This window comes from Montipora foliosa, chromosome 13 (genome assembly GCF_036669935.1).
Source record: "Montipora foliosa isolate CH-2021 chromosome 13, ASM3666993v2, whole genome shotgun sequence".
NCBI lineage: Eukaryota > Metazoa > Cnidaria > Anthozoa > Scleractinia > Acroporidae > Montipora > Montipora foliosa.
The window spans coordinates 14926489-14936488 of record NC_090881.1 but is presented as its reverse complement, the minus strand read 5'-3'; the positions used below and the strand labels follow the sequence as shown (position 1 = coordinate 14936488).

General features: G+C 40.5%; 2 protein-coding genes across 2 annotated transcripts in view; both read left to right on the top strand.

Annotated features, from left to right (window-relative positions):
* LOC137983430 (uncharacterized) overlaps positions 1 to 52 on the top strand; it is a 2071-nt gene extending 2019 nt beyond the window's left edge. Inside the window, exon 1 of the mRNA XM_068830624.1 lies at positions 1 to 52. This exon is cut by the window's left edge and continues 2019 nt beyond it. The gene's annotated coding sequence lies outside the window, so the exon portion shown is untranslated.
* The window catches only part of LOC137983809 (uncharacterized), a 46203-nt gene that overhangs the window by 36160 nt on the left and 43 nt on the right, over positions 1 to 10000 (top strand). The window contains exons 10-18 of the mRNA XM_068830986.1: positions 4327 to 4585; positions 4993 to 5103; positions 5443 to 5633; positions 6351 to 6473; positions 6584 to 6654; positions 6869 to 6909; positions 7062 to 7158; positions 7262 to 7361; positions 7921 to 10000. The exon at positions 7921 to 10000 is cut by the window's right edge and continues 43 nt beyond it. Of these exons, the coding sequence (XP_068687087.1) occupies positions 4327 to 4585; positions 4993 to 5103; positions 5443 to 5633; positions 6351 to 6473; positions 6584 to 6654; positions 6869 to 6909; positions 7062 to 7158; positions 7262 to 7361; positions 7921 to 7989 (1062 nt within the window). The 3' untranslated portion in view covers positions 7990 to 10000. The remainder of the gene's footprint in view (positions 1 to 4326; positions 4586 to 4992; positions 5104 to 5442; positions 5634 to 6350; positions 6474 to 6583; positions 6655 to 6868; positions 6910 to 7061; positions 7159 to 7261; positions 7362 to 7920) is intronic.

The following is a 10000-nucleotide window of genomic DNA, read 5'->3' as shown; positions in this document are numbered from 1 at the left end:
GTGAATAAAGGAATTAAGCGTACTGATGATGGCCATTACGAAATACCTCTACCCTTCCGCTCTAAAGACGTACACCTTCCTGACAATAAGGAGCAAGTGTTCCAAAGAGCATGCTGGCTGAAGAGAAAACTGACAAGAAATAAGAAATTTCACGAAGATTACGTCAATTTCATGAATGACATCATCCGAAAGGGATTTGCCAGAAAATTGCCACCAGATCGCCTTCCCGCCAGGTCAGGGCAAGTGTGGTACATACCCCATCACGGTGTTTACCACCCCAAAAAACCAGACAAGATCAGAGTCGTTTTTGACTGCAGCGCACGTTATGGAGGGACATCACTGAACGACCAACTCATGCAAGGACCGGACCTGACGAGTCGCCTTGTCGGCGTGTTGACGAGATTTCGCCACCAGCCAGTCGCATTCATGGAAGACATTGATGCTATGTTTCACCAGGTTCGAGTACCCGACAATCAAAGAGATTTTCTCCGATTCTTCTGGTGGCCTGACGGTCTTCTCGATGAGGCCCCTGCAGAATACCAAATGAATGTTCATCTTTTTGGAGCAGTATCTTCCCCAAGTTGTTCCAACTTCGCTTTAAGACAAGCCGCAGATGATGCTGAGAAACATGTTGGTTCGGAAACAGCTGACGTTTTGAGGAATAACTTTTACGTGGATGACTGTCTCCGATCAGAGGATTCAGAAGAAACAGCTATTGAAAGATTACGTGGTGTTCGTTCTGCGTGTTCTCTTGGAGGATTTAACCTATCTAAGATTGTCAGCAACAGAAGAAATGTATTGATGAGCGTGCCACATGACATTCGCGCACACGATTTAAGGACTTTGGACCTAAGTTGCCACTTCCTTCCAGTTGAAAGGGCCCTTGGTGTACAGTGGGCTATTGAATCGGATACGCTAGGGTTCCGGATAATCCTTAAAGACAAGCCACTCACCCGCCGTGGTATTTTATCCACCATCTGTTCAGTGTATGACCCACTCGGAATAGCAGCGCCTTTTCTATTGAACGGAAAGAAGATTTTGCAAGACCTTTGCCGCATGAAGATAGACTGGGATGAAGAGATTGATCTCGAGTTCCGTGTACGTTGGGAAAAGTGGAGAAGCCAACTATCAGCATTAGAAGACTTCTCAATGGACCGTTGTGTCATCCCGAACGGTTTTGGTTCTGTCGTGTCAAGGCAAATCCACCATTTCTCGGACGCTAGTGCCACTGGTTATGGTCAGGTGACGTATCTACGAAGTGTAGACGACAAGGGTAACATTCATTGTGCGTTTCTGATGGGGAAGTCTCGTTTGGCACCCCTTAAGGCCATGACGATTCCGCGTTTAGAGCTTACAGCAGCAACTACCTCTGTTCAAGTAGGAGGAATGATTTCCAGAGAATTAGGCGATCCTGTTGATGGAGAGATCTACTAGACCGACAGTACCACCGTGTTGAAATACATTAGAAACGAAAGGAAGCGTTTTCACGTGTTTGTGGCAAATCGAATGCAAAGAATTCGAGATGACACAGATCCTATCCAATGGAGGCATGTGGACTCCGAAAATAATCCGGCTGATGACGCATCACGTGGTTTGGAGGGCAATCAGATAACTAAACGACATCGATGGGTCAGAGGTCCAGATTTTTTGTGGCATCCCGAGAGTGAATGGCCTACGTTTCCCTGCGATTTAGACGCAGTCTTTGCCGATGATCCTGAAGTGAAGAAAGTTGTAACACATGCCACCGTTTCTGATGAAAAGGAGGAAATCTTGACCAGGTTCGCGCGTTTCTCAAATTGGAACCGTATGAAACGATGCGTGGCCCGGATACTTCGCCTCAAGCAGTTTTTAGCTCATGTGCAAACGCCGTTGGAAACACGCAGAGCAGGAAAATTGAGCAGCCAACCCTTAAAAGTTGAGGAATTACAACGCGCCGAGGAAATCATACTCAAATTGGTACAAGGATGTGCGTTTCCAAAAGAATCTGAAGCCCTGCGCAAGATTCAAGGAGAAGAGCGTCAGAAGAATCGCGACCTCGTGAGAGTCAAGAAAGCGGAAATCAAGAAAACTAGTACGTTATATCGCCTTGATCCTTTTCTTGACCAGAACGGCCTGTTGCGCGTTGGGGGCAGATTCAGCAGATCGCAAGTCTTTCCCGATAATTTCAAGTATCCCATCATCCTCCCCAAGAAGAGTTTCGTAGTAGATCTAATCATTAGAGATGCACATGAGAAGGTTGCGCATTCTGGTCGCGGCATCACTTTGGGCACGCTCAGAAGTCGATATTGGATCATAAACGCCAATTCCGTTGTGAGGCACTTCATTTCCAAATGCGTGACTTGTCGGCGGCTTCGTGGTGTAGTTGGTGAGCAAAGGATGGCCGATCTTCCCAAAGAAAGAATTGCCCCAGCACCTCCATTCACTTACTCTGGCGTCGACTACTTTGGCCCATTCTACATTAAAGAAGGAAGAAAGGAATTGAAGCGTTATGGTGCGTTATTTACCTGTTTGTCTAGTCGAGCTGTACATATAGAGACGGCAAACTCCCTGGAAACAGATTCCTTTCTAAATGCCTTGCGACGTTTTATAGCAAGAAGAGGGCCTGTACGTGAAATCAGATCCGATCAAGGAACAAATATTACCGGAGCAGAGAAAGAATTGCAAAGAGCGATATCAGAGATGGACAACAACGCAATCCAGAGAAGTTTATGCGCGAAATTCAAAGCTGATTGGGTGCAATGGAAGCAAAACCCACCGTCTGCGTCGCATATGGGTGGCGTCTGGGAACGACAAATACGCTCAGTCCGCTCAATCCTCACCGCCTTAATGCGAGAACATGGTCGTAACCTTGACGACGAATCGTTTCGAACTCTGATGGCAGAAGTAGAGTGTATTATAAACAGCAGACCTCTCACCACTCCTTCCAGTGATCCAGGAGATCTAGACCCACTAACACCGAATCACATCCTGACGATGAAGTCTAAAGTCGTACTACCCCCTCCTGGAAACTTCCAGACAGAAGATGTTTATCTGCGCAAGAGATGGAAGAGGGTCCAGTACCTTGCAAACGTATTTTGGTCAAGATGGAGAAGAGAATACGTTCAATGCCTTCAGCAAAGATCAAAATGGAATCGTCCCAGGAGAAACTTTGACAAGGGAGACCTGGTCCTGATCGTTGATGACCGTGTAGCACGGAACCATTGGCCTTTGGCCCGTATTGTCCACAGTTACCCTGACGAAGAAGGATATGTACGATCTGTCAAGGTTACCACAGGAGCAACTTTCCTTGATCGCCCAGTTGACAAGCTTATCCTGATACTTGAGAAAGACGTATAGACCGGGTGTTTGAATCCCAGCCAGAGGAGGCATGTTGATTTCAGAGAACGGAGAACTATCTTTTTTAGATAATTTGTTTGTAAGAGTTTTCTGCCGGTTGAACTCTTAGGGGAGCCAGATGTTGCGGCGGCATTCTTCATGAATGAACTCTTTTGTTTTTGGAACATTATTTTTTGTGTGTCACGCTTGCATGTCGTTTTCATTATTATTCTGTTAGTTTTTCCTGCATAACTTTGTCTATTGTTCCTTAGTTCATTAGTATAAATTCGCGTCTTTGCTTTTTATTCATTCTCGTTTGTGCTTCGGAGGATACAGTTTTAGGTTTTGCGTTTTTTTCCTACATCGCTTCGTTTGTCCGTTTTAAAGGCCATATAACGTTTGTAAGTATTATTTTTTGGCTCGTCTTTTCTGCTTAGTTTGTTATTTCTATATTCTTGTGTTTTGGTTCGTCCTTTTGTTGTAGTAACTTGTATTTTCCTTGTTTATTTCTCTAGCAACCGTATCGATTATGGCTTTCGCACCGTTTATCGCAACGTTCCCCGCATCGCCTGTTCTCTTTAAACTAAGGATATTTGACATTAAAGAAGAACTTTAGTAACGCGTTGGAGCAATGGGTTTTGGCCCCTTCAAGTCTATTGAAGACCGTTGTAAGCTCGCCAAACTCTCTCTTTGTAGGCTTAAGGTTGCTATCCTGTTGTTCCATTATATACTCTATTTGCTACACATCTCTCTTGAAGTAAGTTTATAATTGCGTGGATTCTTGTAGAATTAAGCTGGATGCACTGGTTCAAGGCCGCTACACTTACCACTGCCCTAACTGTTCCCCTCCTGGAATACTCGTTGCAATGGTTGTCTGTTATTTGAATCATGTTCAAAGCAAATCTTGGGGAGAAAGATGGACGATAATGGAAATAGAGACTAGCATTGCAGTAGCCCTGAGAGATACAATTAGAGCTTTACTGTCATTTTTTGTGGATTAATTATCACCAGAATCCAGTATCTTTGCAAGTTAAAGACAACGTAGGACTTCCCAGCGATCTAAATACGAAGGAGTCTGCGAGTCAAGCTGCAGGGAGTGGATCTTACATGCCACTTCATCCGTCTGGAAGAAGCTGGGAAGTGAGTCAAGAAGATGTTCATGTTATCAAAATCATCGGTAAAGGAGCCTTTTCTCAGGTTGCCCAGGCAACAGTGAAAAATGTAAGAGAACATCAGGAGGAAACGACAGTGGCAGTAAAAATGCTGAAAGGTTGGTTTCCGCTTATCCTTGACACGTGCTTTCACTCATTTGTTGATACTGCTTTTAAAAGCGCACAATGGAAGCGGTAAACTGGCTTGATAAGGTTTATAAAGTGAGCTTGCTTTGAGACATTGATCAAAGGATATCAGCACTATATATGAAAAAGTACATGTCTTTTACTGCTGGCCATGCAGTTTCTCGCTAAATTAATAAAAAAAAATGGCGTTAATAACTACAATCCTCCATAAGTAAACTTGATCCTCGCGTAACATCATTTGTTCTGTTCCACAATTGGATTATTTTGCTCTTAGCTAAAACAATTCAAAGTATTTACACTTCAACGATTATCTGTTGTAGTACTACTTTAGCAGTCCCGAGTCAACTGCCATCAAGAACTTCTATTTTTTACTTCCTAGTCAATGCTCCTCCGTCAGATAGAAAGGATCTGTTGTCAGAATTGGAGCTGATGAAAAAAATGAAACCTCATCCTCATGTTATCAAGCTCATCGGATGCGTCACTGAAAGCGGTAAAACTGACGTCTTCATAATTTGTTGTGCTTTTAAATTTGTTTTGTTTTGTTTTGTTTTCTCTCATTTAAGAAATGAATCAAGCCAATTCTGGTGTAGCTCGAGGCGGGCTAGGGATGGAACGTGGTTCAAAGAATAAGCAAAAGTACACTCAAGAATCTTGAGTCAAGTTTATCAAGAAGTTAATTTCTTTTTGCAACATGGATCAGTTTTATTCTTCATGGTGTAAAACGTGACTAATTTGGATTGGGAATTTTGTTAAGAGAGTGTTGAAAGAAGCTAGTAATTCCTAGGATGAATATGAACACACCAAATTTCAGGAACCTTGTTTTCCACAGAACCACTGATGGTCTTGATCGAGTATGTTCCATTTGGAGACCTCTTGGGATACCTAAGAAAGAGCCGAGGACTGAACGACACTTACTATAAGGACCCGGATGTACAACCGGAGACCAATCTGACTTCGGAACAGCTGATAAAATTCGCTTGGCAGGTTGCTGATGGGATGTGTTACTTGTGTTCGAAAAAGGTTTGCTCACCAAGGGAAGATCGCCATCAGTCCGCATCCATCAATAGGAAATAAATGTTTAGAATGCCATGAAAATACATTTGCAGGATATTCATTATTACATTGATACTGTAAGTGAAACAGAACTGCAACCAGGCTGACAAGGAGACATATAACTGACCTATGGAAGTTCAGTTTAGTTTAGACAGCTGTGAATGTAACTTAAGAGGTTACAGGTCTTTGAATTGCATCCTTTTATGCTGCCTTCATGATGCTCCAATTCAGAGTAGGATCAAACTATGGCTGTTGTGAAACATGTCCGTGCACGTAAATTAACACGAATTTAATTGAAAAGAATGTTTGGGTGGGTGATTAAAGCTAAAGGTTTCCCTTCGGACGCCAGGGGTGCAATTTCTACTCTTATTACTTACTAGTGGATTTTTCTTCGGTGTTAAAATAGAACAACTTGATTATCTCCTACCGGTTAGCGTTTTCTAATGTCGTGTGTGATAAGAAAATCTTTCTTCTATTCGCTGTTGATTGATGAGACCGCATTACAGGACTCAAACTATGGTCAATCATTAGAAATTGTAGATTCATATGGATGTGTTCCCTCGATAATGAGGCCCACTTAGAATACTTTGACATTTACTGAAGATGGGACGCTTCTGATAGAGTTAATTTTGTCGTTAAATTTACTATACTTCTTAATACACATTCATACTCAATTTCTGTTAGATTGTGCATCGCGACTTGGCGGCGAGAAATGTTCTTGTTGGTGAAGGAGAGAGATGCAAGGTGACAGATTTTGGGATGGCGAGGAATGTGGGCCAGGACGATATTTATACCAAAAAAAGTCGGGTAAAGCTACAGCTAAACTTTGCTTTTGCGAAAATGCTTTATTTGCTACGATCAAGTACCAGATGTATTCGTTTTTTCTAAGAGTATTCTGTAATTGTCTTCGTACATAGGGTCGTTTACCTGTTAAGTGGACTGCATTTGAGGCCTTGCTTTACGGAGTGTACACAACACAAAGTGATGTGTAAGTATATCCGTGTCAGTAAAAAGTTTAAATTATTTTCCTTTTGGAAGTGATTGTTGTCCATTCCCGTTTCATTTTGCAGCAGACCTAAATATCTTCCTCCTAAGAGTTGTTGTTACTTCTTTTCTCTAATGATTGTTCCATTTTTGAAATGCATGCTTCCTTACTTCCAGTCTCATTTCCTGCATCTTATTTGTTTCACTCCTTTTTGCAGGTGGAGTTATGGCATCCTTCTCTATGAAATTCTAACAATTGGTACGCTTGAATTTAGAAATGATTTGACCTAATTACAAAAATGTGCACACTTTTAACTGAAAATAGTTTTGCAATCAGTATCGCTTACTTAACTGGGCAAATTTCACGTTTTCGTATCAAGTGTTATTGAGGCTGGATCTTTATACCCATAGGTGGATCACCATACCCGGACACAAACGCCAGGCTTATTGCGGATAAACTTCAACAAGGATACAGAATGCCAAAGCCAAGCCATGTGGACAGCAAACTGTAAAATACTTACTTCTCAATTGTGATATTGAGTAATAAGTAGATGAGTTAATGCTTGCATAAACAACCTCCCAATAGTGAAGTAAGAACCTTTTAATTTTAGGTATGAAATCATGATGAAGTGTTGGGAAGAAGACCCAAGTGATCGACCGACATTTGAAAAGCTGAGGAGAAAAATAAAGGATATGGAGAGGAATCACAAGGTAAAGAAATCAAGAGAAAATTTGGGGAAAGGAAAGGAAAGGAAATAAAAGGAACTTTATTTGAGTGTCTAGTCTTCTAGTGCATTAATTGGGGACACTGTAAACTGACATAAGCAAATTAACCAACTCAAATCAAACGTTGGTTTTTTAAGGAGAGGGGAAAACGGTATTACCAGGAGGAAAATATTTCGGAGATGAGTAAAACCAATAAACTCAACCCACATATGACGCCAGTCTGGGAATTAAACCCAGGCCACACTTGTGGGAAACAAGTGCTCTCACCACTACGCCAGCGCTGGGATTAATGAAGGGGGTTTCTCCTGACGTTCTGGTCTCCACGAAAACTTAATTAATTCAAACGTACCTGCGCCGAAAAGCCTAGTCTTTCACTGTCATCTATGTTCCATTTTTAATCCTTTTATTCTCACAACCACTTGTTTATTACCGTATTCCCTCGTTCGTGGCCTTCTTCAATGTTTAAATCAACTAGGGTATGAACTTCTTGGCTTAAACAATTAAGTAAAACTGAGCTTAACACATTCCAAATTTTCTTTTGCAGACATATGTAAACCTCAGTCAGTACGACACAAGAATGTACGCCAATGTCACTGATCTGACAGCCGAGTAGAATTTTTTTAGAATTTATTTTTATTATTAGTATGTTTTTATTTCTCCAAACCCTAACTGATACATAATTAAGTAGATAAAGCGTCAAAAAAAGTAATAAACGTACGATACAAAATTACAATACTTAAATTAATTTACACAGTATAGTGGAAGGAAATGAGAGGGCCACGTCTACAACTAATGCTATACCCCTTAAAGTTACATATAACAAAATACGAAATTTTCAATAAAAAAGTGAAGGAAAATAGATAATAAAATAGCTTAGTAAGTTATGAAAAAGATAATTTTTCATTAGTATTGAGCAAGGAACCAGTGAGATAGTTTGTCCCTGATGAATTGCGGAATATTATTCCAAAAAGACAGTTCCAAAAATGCTGGGGCAAAATCTCCTAAGATTAGTTCGAAATGAGGGTATGAAAACTTGATTGGATGATGCGCTGCGGGTATTGTAATTATGTAGTGCAGATACTAAAGAAACAGGTATATTATGAAACTTTTCATGGTAGAAATAATCAGAAAAAAAGCAAACATGCATGTGTTCATGATCAGTTTAACAAAGTAGATGAAGTAGAAAAGCTTAGTATGGTTGGAACATTAAAGAATTAAGATCACACAGCCAACCGGAACTTTTGTTAGTTGATTAAGCACCGTTTAATTGATAGATAGCTGACATTATATAGGTTTTCTTTAGTTGTTTTAATTAAGAATGGATTTTTAGGTTTTTCACAATCTAGTCAGGTGAGAGACCCTGCTCGCAGACTGGTAAATTTGAATGCTTTCCCTCCTGGTATAAGAGAACCTAGCGACTTTATCGAGTTCAAGAATTTACGAAATTTATGTCCTCATGGCTTAAGTTAAGGGACACGTTATTTCGTGTTGTAAAATCTGTATTTACTCTTATGACAGTAAATTGAAACATATCGTATTTCTACTATCTTTTTTTGGTAACATGGTTCTTAAGAGGCTTTGTTTTATAAACATATGCTTCAACAGTTCTTCTCTTTCATGTTTACGAGTTGAAATAAAATGTTCTGAACGATTGATTGAGGTTAAAGAACGTTAATCATCCACTTTACATTGCGCGCCCACATTACTTCAGTCGCAATTTTTAGGGCGCCCAAAACCCTGAATGCTGTGACTATATAAAGTAATCGGTGTCCATCGGACATCAAATGGGCTTTATAATTCTGTTTTCCATTGAAAAATGAGCTATGTTTATTAGAATTTGAGTTTCTAATATATTTATGCAGTTTATGTATGACTTGCTCTTCGCAACATGTACATGTTATCGAGTGGAAACGGAATGGTTAGAATTAGTGTATTATCATTTCGGGAAAATGAAGAAATAAGATCTTGGACTACATTGTAAGGAATCACAAACATCCCCATCGTTGTGCCTGTCTTCCGCTCCGGTTACCGGCACTGAACAAAGAGGCAAGAAAAGTCTTCGGCAACCATCATGTTGAATACTGATCTCCATCACAATCAGTAAAAATCCTTTATCCATTGCTGTTCGTTTCAATTTCTGGATGATAATAAAACTGCGTTTTGTGGAAGCAACCTTGTGTGTGACTCTGGAAAAGTTGAAAACTAGAGGTCACAAGGTCAGCTTGTGTTTATTTACAGGAAGATGAAATTGTTGTTGGATTTAACACCCGTTTGAAGACTAGGTAAACTTGAAAAAGAATAAATTCTAGGAACGTAAACTAAGAGCATTTAATCTAATGCTACAACTAAGTATTGCGCGCGTCACACTGAAACCTTCTTTAATTTACTTTATACTCGCTTATCGCTAGCCCCGTGCATTAAGCTTGTTTACCAAGTACTTCGCTAGCAGCGAATTTAACTATCCCGCCTTGTTGTTTCCATTGCTGCGAACTGCTTGGATGCAAAATAAATATGAGTTGCTTGCTTATTAACTAAGGTCCAGCTAAAAGTTAAAACAGCTAACTACCATGCGTAGAAATTTTATTTCCCTGCTGAATTCACTGCAGAGTTAGCTCCACGTTTCT